This window comes from Sarcophilus harrisii, chromosome 1 (genome assembly GCF_902635505.1).
Source record: "Sarcophilus harrisii chromosome 1, mSarHar1.11, whole genome shotgun sequence".
NCBI lineage: Eukaryota > Metazoa > Chordata > Mammalia > Dasyuromorphia > Dasyuridae > Sarcophilus > Sarcophilus harrisii.
Genome location: NC_045426.1, coordinates 559,132,665 through 559,146,886, shown reverse-complemented (window position 1 = coordinate 559,146,886; position 14,222 = coordinate 559,132,665). Strand labels below are relative to the sequence as shown.

The following is a 14,222-nucleotide window of genomic DNA, read 5'->3' as shown; positions in this document are numbered from 1 at the left end:
AGGGGGGAGACTGTGAATGTGCTGGATTGATTTGCTGATTTTTATTTTGTTCCTTGGCAAGGCTTGCTCCAAAGGAGAAGCATATTTGTAAGTGAATAAAAAGGAAAAGACATCACATGTATACTTATTGTGTATCTAAGTTATATTTTAATATATTTAACATCTACTGGTCATCCTGCCATTTAGGGGAGGGGGTGGGGGGGGGGTAAGAGGTGAAAAATTGGAACAAGAGGTTTGGCAATTGTTAATGCTGTAAAGTTACCCATGTATATATCCTGTAAATAAAAGGCTATTAAATAAATAAAAAAAAAAAAAAAAAAAAAAAAGGAAAAGACATCAGTAAACTTTTTTTTTTTTAAAGCAAAGACAGATTACTATGAAATAATTACAGATTATACATCAATATTCATTACAGGAAACTAAGATGTAAAGAGAAGTTTTGAAGAACTTTTTCAAGATCTTAAAAGCTTAAGTCAATTTCTACCTGGGTACTGAGTGACTTCAACATTACAATGGGCACTTAAGAAGATGATGCAATGTAAGGCAATTAGGTAGCACCGTAAATAGAGCAATGGCCCTAGAGACAAGAGGATCTGAGTTCAAATTCAGTCTCAAACACTTGACATTTACTAGCCATGTAACTGTGGGCAAGTCACTTAACCCTGACTGCCTCACAAAAAAATTAAAATAAAATTTAAAAATGAAATAAAGAAGTGGATCACAACATAACATTTATACTCTTTCTGTTATTGTTTGCTTGCATTTTTGTTTTTCTTTTCAGATTATTTTTACCTTCTTTCTAAATAATCTGATTTTTCTTGCATAGCAAGACAACTGTATAAATATGTATACATATATTCTATTTAACATATACTTTAACACATTTTACAGGTATTGGACAATGTGCCATTCTAGGGGAGGAGGTGGAGGGAAAGAAGGGAAAAGTTGGAACAGAAGTTTTTGCCAGGGTCAATGTTGAAAAATTACCCATGAATATGTTTAGTCAATAAAAAGCTATATTAAAAAAAGTTTTTTAAATAAAAAAAAATGTTACAATGTGTAGGAAAACATGGTCTGTGATTAAGAAATTAGAAAAGTCAAAGACTTGCAAAGGCATGAAGCTTCTGACTAATCCACATTATGAATATTTTCTCCAAGAACACAGTCAGAAAGGGTCAATATTGCAAGTATTGAACATCATTAAAATATCAAAATAAAATAAGAATGAAGATTAAAATGTGATAATAGAGACAATTACAGCAGTTCTAATCTAATCTATTAAATAAGTCAATTCCAAACAAATGGGAAATAAGACAAAAGAATGTTGACTTACCCAATCATCATTTCTTTGCAAAATTTAAAGCAGTAACTAAAAAGTATCTGGAAAGGCCAACAAGCCATCTCAAACACCTGAGACAACCAAAGTGATTTTCCTGAAAACATGAGGTCCTACCATGACCCATCCCTAATTTGAAAAACCCCATTGGTTTCCTATTCAGTTCCAGAATCAAATAGACATAGAAAAATTTGTTTGTCATTGAAAAGCTCTTCACTTTGCAGATGATATGATGGTATAATTAGAGATTCCTAGAGAATAAACTAAAAAAAAATCTAGAAACAATTAACAAGTTTAGCAAAGTTGCAGGACATAAAACAAACCTGCATAAATCATCAACATTTCTTTTTTTTTTTTTTTTTTTTTTTTTTTAATAGCCTTTAATTTACAGGATATATACATGGGTAACTTTACAGCATTAACAATTGCCAAACCTCTTGTTCCAATTTTTCACCTCTTACCCCCCCCCACCCCCTCCCCTAGATGGCAGGATGACCAGTAGATGTTAAATATATTAAAATATAACTTAGATACACAATAAGTATACATGACCAAAACATTATTTTGCTGTACAAAAAGAATCAGACTCTGAATTATTGTACAATTAGCTTGTGAAGGAAATCAAAGATGCAGGTGTGCATAAATATAGGGACTGGGAATTCAATGTAATGGTTTTTAGTCATCTCCCAGAGTTCTTTTTCTGGGCATAGTCAGTTCAGTTCATTACTGCTCCATTAGAAATGATTTGGTAATCATCAACATTTCTATGTCACCAATAAATCCCAGCAGCAAGAAATAGAAATAAAAATCCCTTTTAAAATAACTGTAAACAATATAAAATATTTGTGAGTCTGCCTGCCAAGATAGTCAGGAATTATACATGAAAACAATTACAAAACACTTCTCATACAAATAAAATTAGATCTAAACAAATGGAAGAATATAAAGTACTTGTGGGTAGGCTGAACTAATGTAATGAAAATGACAATTCTATATAAATTAACCTACTTATTCAGTGTTATGCCAATCAAAAACACCAAGAAATTATTTTATAGAGCTAGAAAAAAAATAATAATAAAATTAATCTGTTAGAAAAAACAGTTAAAAATTTCAAGGGAATTAGTGAAAAAAATGCAAAGGAAGGTGGCTTAGCTGTACCAGACCTAAAACCATATTAAAAAGCAGCAGTCATCAAATCCATTTGGTATGGGGTAAGAACACAGTAGTGGATCAGTGGAATAGGTTTGGTTCACAAGACACAATAGTCAATGACTATAATAATTTGGTGTTTGATAAATTCAGACTCCACCTTCTGGAATAAGAACTTACCATCTGAAAAAAGTTGCTGGGACAAGAGAACTGTTCAGTTCTGCACACATATATTGTATCTAGGATATACTGACCTATTTAACATGTACAGGACTGCTTGCCTTCTGGGGGAGGGGGTAGAAGGAGGGAGGGGAAAAATTGGAACAGAAGTGAGTTCAAGGGATAATGTTGTAAAAAATTACCCCAGCATGGGTTCTGTCTGTGATGACCGCATATTTTAAAATTTAAAAAATTACCCCAGCATGGGTTCTGTCTGTGATGACCGGAGTCAGGAATTCAGGTTAAGAGAAAATCTTCAATCTTTATTCTTTTTGAGGCGAAGGGGAATTGCGATAGCATTATGGGCAGCTGCAACAGGACCCAGCCAGCAGAGGTGAAGGGGGATCATGATAGCAATGTGAACAGCTGCGACAAGAAGCCAGCCAGCCAGCCGTCTCTTTCTGCTCCTCTCTCCACCCCTCTGCCTCCACCCACCAAAATTGTCATTTCCTATACAACACATCAGAACTTGCACAAAGAGTGGGCGGGGACCATTCTTTCTCCAAGCATATATATTAATAGAGTATGGTCCAATTACTATTTAGCCTCACGTACTTGGGACCTCAGTGCATCAACTCAAGCTTCAGCCCATTACATCTGTCAATAAAAAGTTATTAAAAAAAAATTGCTGGGAAAACTGGAAAATGATATGGCAGAAACTAGGCAGTGACCAACATCTAACACCAATATAAGGTCAAAATGGGTTCATGATTTAGATATAAAGGATGATATTATAAGCAAATTAGGAGAACAACTGATACTCTACTCATCAGATCTGTGGAGAAGGGAAGTATTTACGTTCAAAAAAGAACTAGAGAGCATTAAGAAATGAAAAATGGATATTTTTGATTACACTAAATTAAAAAGTTTTTGAACAAACAAAATCTGTGCACTCAAGATTAGAAAGGAAGCAGAAAGCTAGGGGAAAAAACATATTCTAATTGGCCTCATTTCTAAAATATATATAGAATTGTCTCAAATTTAGAAGAACACAAGCAATTTCCCAATTGATAAATGGTTAAAGGATATGAACCATTTTCAGATGAAGAAATTAAAGCCATTTCTAGTCATATAAAAAAGGCTCTTAATCACTTTTGATTAGAAAAATGCAAATTAAGACAACTCTGAGATCCCACATCACACCTCTCAGATTGGCTAAGGTGACAGGAAAAGATAATAAATGTTGGAAAGGAAACTAATGTATAGTTGGTGGAGTTGGGAAATGATCCAACTATTATGGAGAGCAATTTGGAACTATGCCCAAAGGGATTGTGCATACCCTTTGATCCTACACTGTCTCTAATGGGCCTGTAAACCGAAGAGATCAAAAGAGGGAAAAGGACTCATATGTGCAAAAATATTTGTAGTAGCAAGGAATTGAAAACTGAGTGTATGTCCATCAGTTGGAGAATGACTGAAAAATTATAGTATATGAATGTAATAGAATATTATTGCTTTATCTGAAATAATGAGCAGTCTGATTTCAGAAAAGCCTGGAAAGATTTACACGAACTGATGCTGAGCAAAGTGAGTAGAACCAAGAGAACAAAGTACACAGCAACAAGATTATGTGATGACCAACTGTGATGATGGAAAGTGCATTCAGACACTGAATATGGATCAAAGCATATATAGTATTTTCATCTTTGTTGGTTTTTTTAAGGGGAGGGGGTCTTTTCCCCTTTTGATTTGAGTTTTCTTGAATAAATATGTTAAAAAGAATTGCATATTTAACCTATATCAGATTGCTTGCTGACTTGGGAAGGGAGGAAGAAGAGGAGAGGAGAAAAATTTGGAACACAAGATTTTGCAAAGGTGAATGTTGAAAACTATCCTTGCATGTATTTGGAAAAATAAAAGGCTATTAAACAAACAAAATAAGACAGCTCTTCACATCTTGCCCCTTTCTACCCTTTAAGTGTTTTTACATTTTATTTCCTTCCAAGAATTCTCTTAATCAGCCATTTTGGCCTCCTTACTCTTTCATACACAACTTTTCATCTCTCACCTCTTTGCCGGTGCACTTGTCCCTCATGTCTAGAAAGTTCTGCTTCCCATTTCCATCTCTTAAAAAAATCCCAAATTTTTAAAGATTGAGCTCAAACAACCCCTTCTGCAGGACCCCCTCAATTGCTATAGCTTACCCTTGTGAGATTAACTTCCATTTACTCTGTCCATATGGTGTATGTATCTAATTATTCACATGTTGTCTCCCCCACCAAAATGTAAATTCCTAGAGAACAAAAAGTAGTATTTTAACCTTTCTTCAATGTCTGGCATACAGAAGTACTTAATAAATGCTGCTGAATGTTTTCCTTGTGTTTTGTCCTGTGCATTTTTAAAAAAAGGTTTCAAAGAATCTCTCATGTTTGGTGGCTATCCTATCCCTATACAACTCTTACCACCATATATAATTTTTTTCTTTAAAGAAAAATAAAAGCCCTTATAAAATGCATTGTTAAACAAAGCACATTTCCACACAGGCTCTGTCCAAAACTGTATGCCTTATTCTGCATCTTGAGCCTAACAGTTCCTTGTCAAGAGGTAGGGAGCAAGTTTCATCATCAGTCCTCTGAAATGATGTCTAATCACTGAAACTGATGAGGGAGTTCTAAATCCTTCTTATAGTTTTTCTTGATGATCTTGTTATTGAATAAATTGTTCTCTAGGATCTTTTACTTCATTCTTCATGATTCAAACAAGTATTCTCCAGGTTTCCCAGCAACTGTCTTCTTACTATACAATAACATTCTATTATGTTCATAAACTGTAACTGATTTCAACCATTTCCCAGCTGGTAGGTACTCCTTGAGTTTCTAGTCCTACCACAAAAAGATGATTTTAAAAAAATGTTTGTACATATGGGTCATGTTCCTCTTTCTTTGACCACTTAACAACAAAGATCAACAGTGGAACTGCAAACCAATGCAGGCATTTGGGAAAGCAATTTGGAACTATGTCCCCAAAATTACTAAATTATACTTCTGCTGGTGCGGCGATATTACTATTAGATCTATATTTTGAGGACAAAGAAAGCAGAAAAAGACACATATTTATATGTTACTACATATGTATGTGTGCATGTATATATCTTCATATATGTAAATGTACATATATGTACACATATGCTATATACATACATGAAAACATTTATAGTGGCATTTTTTTGTCGTAGCTACTAACTGAAAGGAAAGTTAAGTTCTCATCAATTTGGAAATGGCTGAACAAATTATGGCTGGCTTAGGTAATAGAATATTATTGTGCCATGGCAAATGACAATTATGATGAACTCAGAAAATCCTGAGAACATTTGTATGAACTGATGCAGACTGAAACAAGCAGAACCAGGAGAACAATTTGTAACTCAGCATGAATTTAGGAAATTCATCATGAAAGATGCTTCTTAATTCTTGGCAATGAGGTGAACAGTTAAAGCAATGATGTCAAACTCAAACAGAAATAGATCCCACATATATTAATACTGACTTAGAAACCATAAATTAACATTATGTTATATTACATCTTTATTTTGTTAAATATTTCCCAATTACATTTAATTTGATTCAGATGCACTACTCTGAGTTTAACATCTCTGGGCTTGAGATTCAGGACACACACACGTACACACACAGCCACCATTTTTTTTTCCTATTAAATATGCCTGATATGTCAATTTGGTTTGCTTAATGATACTTATTTATCATAAGGGAAAGCTCCTATATATAGTGAGGTAGTATTGGTGGGTAGTGACATCAGTGTAAAAAACTGAAAAAAGTGCAAAGAAAGCATTAAAAATACAAAGAACAGAAAAAAGTTTAGAAGGGAATGTAGACAAGTAGCATAACTTTTGTGCTATTGTGTTAAGTTTAACACACACTTTTAAAATTCAGCATATAATGGAGGTTCACAGTTTAATGTAAATCTTTACTCCTACTTATCTTGACTCATTGAAATGTTCATGTTTGTTGATGTCTAAAGTTGGAAAACACTCTAGCAGAATGGGATTTTGACTAATATCTTATACCATCTACCACAAAAAACTTTAAAACCTAAACAAGAAAGATCAAACAAATAAGATTAACTTAAGAAGAGACTATAGAAAATAAATAGAAAATTTTTAATTCCATAAAATTGAACACAAGCAAACTAAAGGCAGAATTAAAAGGAAAACAACTGAGGGGAAAAATCTTCACAGAAAGTATTTCTGATTTAAACAAAAAAGGGCAGATGACAAAGAACTAGATACATATAATATGTAATAAAACCTATACAAAGACATAGTGCTCAAGTGAAAAAATTCAAGGTATTATCATGAAAATTATCCTACATAATTAGTAAGAAAAGAAATGCAAATTAAAATGTCTTTAAGATTATAGCTAACAGATTGACAGAAGACAATAATTGTTGGAAGGGCTATAGAAAGACAGGAACACTAATGAATTGTTGATGAGGTTGTGGAATGGCCCAACTATTCTGAAAGACATAAAGTACACACATCCCCTTTGACATAGCATTGATCTCAACAAGGTCAAGGACAGAAGGAAAGATCCCATATGTACAAGGCTATGCTTACTAGCCCCTTTTGTACAAATAACTGGAAACAAAACAAGAGCTAATCAGTTAGGAAATGGCTAAACAAATTATGATGTATGAATAAAATTGAATATTATTTTGTCATAAGAAATGATGATGCTCTGAGTCACACCTAACCTCCAAGGTTATATTTAATATTGAAACAAAATGAGACACCAATAATAATAATAATATTGTTAAGAAGCTAGCATTTAACATAGCAACTTAAGGTTTGTGAAGCACTTTACAAATAACATTTGTAACCCTGGAAGATAGGTGATACTATGCTTCTCATTTTACAGATGATGAAACTGAGATTAAATGAATTGCCCAGTCACATGGCTAGTAAATGCGCTCAGCTGGATTTGAACTCAGGTTTTCCTGACTCCAAGTTCATCAATCTATCCCCTGGGCCACTTACAGCAGTATTTCCTTCAACAGTTATCAAAAGGAGGACATTCAACGGAGACAGGCATGTGAAGTTGGTTCAGAAAAAGAAAGCTCCCTTGTCTTAGCCAGAAGAAAACAAAACAAAGACCAGAAAGGGAAATAAACCTTTTTTTTTTTTTTTTAAATTTAATAGCCTTTTATTTACAGGTTATATGTATGGGTAACTTTACATCATTAACAATTGCCAAACCTCTTGTTCCAATTTTTCACCTCTTACCCCCCACCCCCTCCCCCAGATGGCAGGATGACCAATAGATGTTAAATATATTAATATATAAATTAGATACACAATAAGTATACATGACCAAACTGTTATTTTGCTGTACAAAAAGAATCAGATTCTGAAATATTGTACAATTAGCTTGTGAAGGAAATCAAAAATTCAGGTGGGCAAAAATATAGGGATTGGGAATTCAATGTAATGGTTTTTAGTCATCTCCCAGAGTTCTTTTTCTGGGCATAGCTAGTTCAGTTCATTACTGCTCCATTAGAAATGATTTGGTTGATCTCGTTGCTGAGGATGGCCTGGTCCATCAGAACTGGTCATCATATAGTATTGTTGTTGAAGTATGTAATGATCTCCTGGTCCTGCTCGTAATAAACCTTTTTTTAACCATGTATCAATTTCTTACACAAACCTTTCTTGTATATTGAAATGTGCAATTCAAATTCAAATATTGAATTTGCAATTCAAATCACAGTAATAATAATAAAACAAAGAAAAAAACTTAAAATATAAGTGTTTCCTATTATAACCCACTTCTCAGTATTATGTTATCTACAGAAAATAAAGAATTTTCATATATACAATAGAGGGAATGATATAGAATGAAAAGGTTTCATTGAGGGATAAATGAAACAAATTTAATAAAACAAATATTATATCAAGAAAAAGAGACCAATATACTGGTTAGTAACAATTCCCAAGTGTACTAATCACACCAAAGAGATACTATTTTCCTACCTTTTTTCACAAAGTTATTGATGAAATCATGTACAATTAATTCATGAAGAGGTAAATTCTTCACCAAGTAGTAGGGTCCAACCTCCATGACAATATTTTTCAGTTCTTTTGATAGTATCCCACATTCAGGAATCAGAAATGATACCTATATGAATGGGTAACAGAAATAAAGATTTTATTTCTATAGAAAGTAGTAGTTAAGTTCATAAGGACAAACTACTCAGTATTTTTAAAGCACCTGCTACATATAAGGCACTGTGGAATTCAGAGAATAGAACAGTCCTTGTATTCAAGGATCTTACTTTCTACAAGAATTCAATCTATTAAATAACTATAATAAAATTAATAAGCAAATGACCATTTGAGAAAAGAGAGCACTAACAATTAGGAAGACCAGAAGGCTTCACAAAGAAGGTGCAAGTTAAGTAAGGCTTGAAGCAAGACTAGAATTTTCTGAAACGGAAATAAGGAGAGAAGTGATGGAATGCTGAATTTGGGAGCAGCTGGCTCAGAGGTGAAGTTGTGATGCAAAGTAATATGAAATAAGACTGGAAGGGTAGAGTGCTGCCAGACTGCAGCAGGGAGAGGTGGGGATATTCCTAAACAAGAAAAAGTAACTTATTTATATTTCAAGGAGAGAGAAATTTGTAAAAGATTTGTTGCATGACATGTACCCCAATGTAAATTAAGAAGATTTTACATATTTTTATAGTTTCATATATAAAGTTTTAAGCTATTTAAGCTTAAATCTGCATTAAGACTTTTTTGGGACACCTTGTATATTGTAGTTGCTTTCTCAATAAAGTACTATGAGAGTTATTTCAGGAGTCCACTTATAAAGGGAATAAATGTTTTCTCGGGTACCTTGTAAAACAGTTAATTTGTATATCAAGAAAATAAAAAGATATCAAATGCTCTCTGTATCCATTGTCATCCTGGGACCAATGAAAAGATGCTGTACAAAATAGAGTAATGGGAAATATCCCTGGCTGATGTAGGAGGGACATAAGTTTGATAGTCAAGCAAAGAGAACTCTCAATATGCAAATGAAATGATCAAGTTGCTACTTTATATAATAGTAACGATGATGATGATGATGACAAATAATTGCTAGTATTTATATAGCTCATATCATGTGACAGGCATTACAAAAATTACCTCATTTGATCCTCACAACTAGTCTGGAAGGTACAGTTGAGATAACTGAGGCAGAGGTTAAATGACTTGTCCAGGGTCATATAGTCAAGAGAAAAAATCATTATTGAAAAAAATGGATTTTTGTTATAGGAAAAAGGTTGAGGATATTATAAGCACAATAGTCTAAATAATAATTAAGCTGATTCCCTTCTATTCAATTCTGGGATAGGTAACTACCAAAACTTAGTGTATGTTCAAGATAAATATATGTACAAATGATCTATACATGCCAATTCTAAATAGTCCATCTAAGGAGAGGAAAATCTTTAAGAGAAAATATTGTTCTCTATACATTTCAATTTGTGCAACTATGAAGATACAGTCTTCTACAGAATATAGTTTATGAAATCCTGCCTGTTCTCTTCTCATACCACCTGATGATTTTTATATAATACACACACACACACACACACGTGTATTTTTATAGAAATTAGAAAGGAGGCATGAGTCAGCAGTTGTTGACATTTTCACAAATCACCCTTTTTGAGTAATAAGGTCAGTTTTTTCAAGCACTTTGTATCCTCCTCTTCCTTTTCAGAAAGCTTGAGAACTGATTCTACAAATATTCACAAAACTTATCTCCACTATAAAGCTACCAGTTCTTAGTATAGGTTTAGTCCAACTGTCCTTACCATCTTTGTTTTGATTCCAAAGTCCATTGATTTTTTTGGACCAAAGTTCATAATACCACATTAGAAGAATGAAAATTAAGGCAACTCCAATATGAGCTACTTAAGTAAATTGCATGTTTTTAAAAGGGGGAAGGATGAATAAAAGACATTGCTATAAACAATCACTGTTTCCTTAAAAAAAAAAAAAAAAAAAGTTAACCATTTAAAATCAATCAACATAATGAATAGGCCCAAAACCTTAGTTAATATATACTTGATGTTCTTAACAAATACATATACATATATATATGGCAGTCAAGGGCAATGCCCAATTAAAATATTAATTCCTACAGTGGAGAGTTGTAAGCATCTTAATGAAAAGCAATACAGAGGGGGTAGAAATTTTCAGAAGGTTAGGCAAAGCATTCAATTAATCTAGGCTATCCCCAAAGCATAAAATTGGAAGAATCATTAGAAGAATGGGATAGATCAATCTTCAGTGTCAAACGTTTAATCTCTCCATCGATGACAGTTGACCTACTGTATTTAGATTCTTAATATCACAATCCTCTGGTATTCTTTAATAAAAACAAAAACTAATTGGATCAAATAATTTAAGATGCAGATGGATACAAAATATCTAAACTATCATTATCTGAGGTTTTATCTTTCTAGCCCACCAATACTTGCTTATGTCAATGATAAGAATCAGGTAAATGTCACAATGAGAAACTTTCTGCCTCTTCTCAGGGAAAAGGTAGATACTACATGCAATCTAGAGGGAATTTCAAATTGAACTATTTTAACAAAGTGTATATACTTTTTAAAAAATGGGAAATGAATAAAAGAAGGGTCCCTGGAATAAGTATTTTCTGACACACCCAATGTACTGATTTTGGAAAAGAAAGAATATGAAATTTTTAAAAACATGTCTTACTCAAATAAATACAAATACTTAGAGAGAGATTATTAAATGTTTGTGATTGTCAATATAATCAAAATGATAATGCCAAATTAACTTGCAGAAGTAGTAACATGGATCATTTTATAGAAATAAGCAAAACAATAACAAAATTTATCTGGAGAAATATAAGCTCATAATAAAAAATAATATTTATTTAATATTTAAAATATTTTAAAATATTTATTAATATATTTATTAGATGTTTGGCATATCCACAATGTGGTTGTAGGCCTGTTGATTCAAGTATAAAGAATTACAATAATCTTTACCTTGGAAAAAGATAAGGAAGAGGACTTTTAAATAGCCAATATGACAAAGCAATAATCATTAAACTGGTACTGATTGAAAAATAGAAATATTCTGGACAAAATCCAGAAGTAAACAAACATAGAAGCAAAGTGTTTGATAAATAAAAGTTTATTAACTACTGGAGTAAAAAACTCCCTAGTTGACAAAAACTTCCAATTAAACTGTAAATTTCCAGTAAAGCAGTTTGTCTGAAAGTTTTTAGAGGACAGTGATAAGGGAACCAAACAGTTTTATTCCCAGATATGTCAATAGTTTAAAACCTTTAGATAAGTCATGCAATAAATTTCACACCTTGATGATTTCTACACTTGCAAAACAGAGACAAGTCATAGTGCTTGTTTCCTCCATCACCTCATTAATACACTATCAAAATAACTGCAAAATTTTATGAAGCAAACCCATATTTATTATCATACTATGTATCATCATTACTATTGTAATTCTTTATTTATGATGATATATATGATATCATAGTATCATACATAGTATGAAAAGTTAAGTGTATCATCTTTGTATATACTCTCTCCTCTCTCCTCCCCACCTAAAATGCAAGTTCTTTGAGGGCAAAGGGCTGTTTTCGTTTTTTTTTTTTTTCCTTTCCATTTGTGCCCTCAGCGCGAATTTACACATAGCAAGTGATTAATAAATTATTTGCTGGTTAATCTATTCTATAAAAGCAGGAGCTTTGTCTTTATCTTTGTTTTCCCCCATTGCCTATTAAGCCTAAGCATTAATGAATTTAAGGATTCCTTTCAATCTTTCACAAATGTAAACAATATCATATTGCTTATTTTTTTTCAAGGGGGAAGGACGAGAATTTGGAACTCAAAATTTTAAAAATGAATGTTAAAATTTCTTAATATATACTTTACATAGTATGTATACTATTATATAGTATATATAATATATACTTTAACGAATAATAATTTAACGAAACAAATAAAACGTGTATTTTAAAAAATTCCTTCCAAAGCACTCTTCCTCTTCCCCCTCCCTCCCAAAAAAGTAGCTCACTTTGATTAACAACTGCAAGGGACAGCAAATGCAATTCCTCCTTGGGATTGCGAACTATTTTCAATGAGTACTTTTGGGAAATGTAGCCCCCCCCCCCCCCCCCCATTGGGATTAACCACAGTTTTTTGGCTTAAAAAAAAAGTATCCAAACTCAAGGCTGGGATGGTGAGAGGGGGGAAGATACTGGAGGCTTCAGGAAAAAATAAATACAAAGACATTTAAAAGACAGCCAGCACCAGTCACTTCCAGCTAGAGCTCTTAAACGTCTGAAAAACCAACTCAGGTGTTAGTTACATCCCGGGAGGTCCCAAACTCTGGCGGAAAAACGGGAATCTAAGAGACTGAATGGGCATTGTGCCCATCAATGTCCTGGATTTTTCCTAGTATGGTACAGGATCTGGTTGTGGGATTAAAGGCCTGAGTTCAAGATTTTCCTGTGAAACTTAACCACCCTGGGTCTCAATCTCCCAAGTTATAACAGAGAGAGCAGGACTCGGGGATGTGTCCGCAGGAATCTTTCAGGTGTAGAACTGAGATCCCCAAAGAGAGTCCCATGCCGGTAGCATTGTGGGATTTGTAGTCTTCCCAGGCGTCAGGAGCCTCCGCCAGAGAGACTCGGAACACAACAACTCCCAGGGTGCTCAGCGCAATCTTTCCTCCCGCCCCCGCCCGCTCTAGCCCACGTGCCGGGGAAAGAGCAGCATTCGGAAGGATGGCGTGGTGAGAGGAGCGGGCCAGGGGTGCGAGTAGGTTTGACGCCCCGACTCCTCACGTTCTCTGGGGTCGGCGTAGACCACCCCAGCCGGGGAGGAAGGGCCAGAGGCGGGACTCACCCTGTAGTTGAGGTAGTGCGTCTGCACGTGCTGCCGGTGCCGGGACTTGTCGTGGCCGAAGTTGGATTTCTCGCACACCAGCAAGTGTCGCGGCGCCTCCCGCAGCCTGCGCAAAGTAGACATGGTCACCGGCACAAACACACCGGGGCCAGTAAAAAAGCGTATTTGGCGAGCCGGTGGCCATGCTGCGCGTGCCCAGTACGGCTCTGCTGGCCTCCCACGTGGCTAGTGAGAAACACGCGGCCCGCGGCTCCGCCTCGGGATTGGACGAAGCCTCCTGAGGGCGGTCCCAGTAAGAGAACCATTAGGGAGGAGGGTCCAGGACGTTGCCGCCCTCGAGATAGCTCCTCCCCCTTTCCGTGCTCACTCTCCTGCTTCCTCCTCCCTTCCTTTCTCTTCCCTCCCACTTCCTCCTCTCCCCTTCCTTCTATTTATATTCGAGGGTTTTCTTAAAGTATTTTTAAAGTTTTGAGTTCCATGTTCTTTCCCTCCCTCCCCGAGTCGGTAAACCGTCTGAGACAGATGCAATTATATGAAACATTGCCAAACTAGTCATTCTGGACAAAGACTAGAATAAAAGAAAAAAAAGAAAGAAAGTGAAAAA

General features: G+C 34.6%; 1 protein-coding gene across 2 annotated transcripts in view; it reads right to left on the bottom strand.

Moving 5' to 3' along the window:
- RPP40 (ribonuclease P/MRP subunit p40) overlaps nucleotides 1–13,845 on the bottom strand; it is a 40,046-nt gene extending 26,201 nt beyond the window's left edge. For both annotated transcript variants that reach the window (XM_031946912.1, XM_031946913.1), the window contains exons 1-2: nucleotides 13,619–13,845; nucleotides 8,691–8,835 (exon numbers count right to left, since the gene is read on the bottom strand). In XM_031946912.1, coding sequence (XP_031802772.1) covers nucleotides 8,691–8,835; nucleotides 13,619–13,741 — 268 coding nt within the window. In that variant the 5' untranslated portion in view covers nucleotides 13,742–13,845. The remainder of the gene's footprint in view (nucleotides 1–8,690; nucleotides 8,836–13,618) is intronic.
- Between the last annotated feature and the right edge of the window lie 377 nt (nucleotides 13,846–14,222).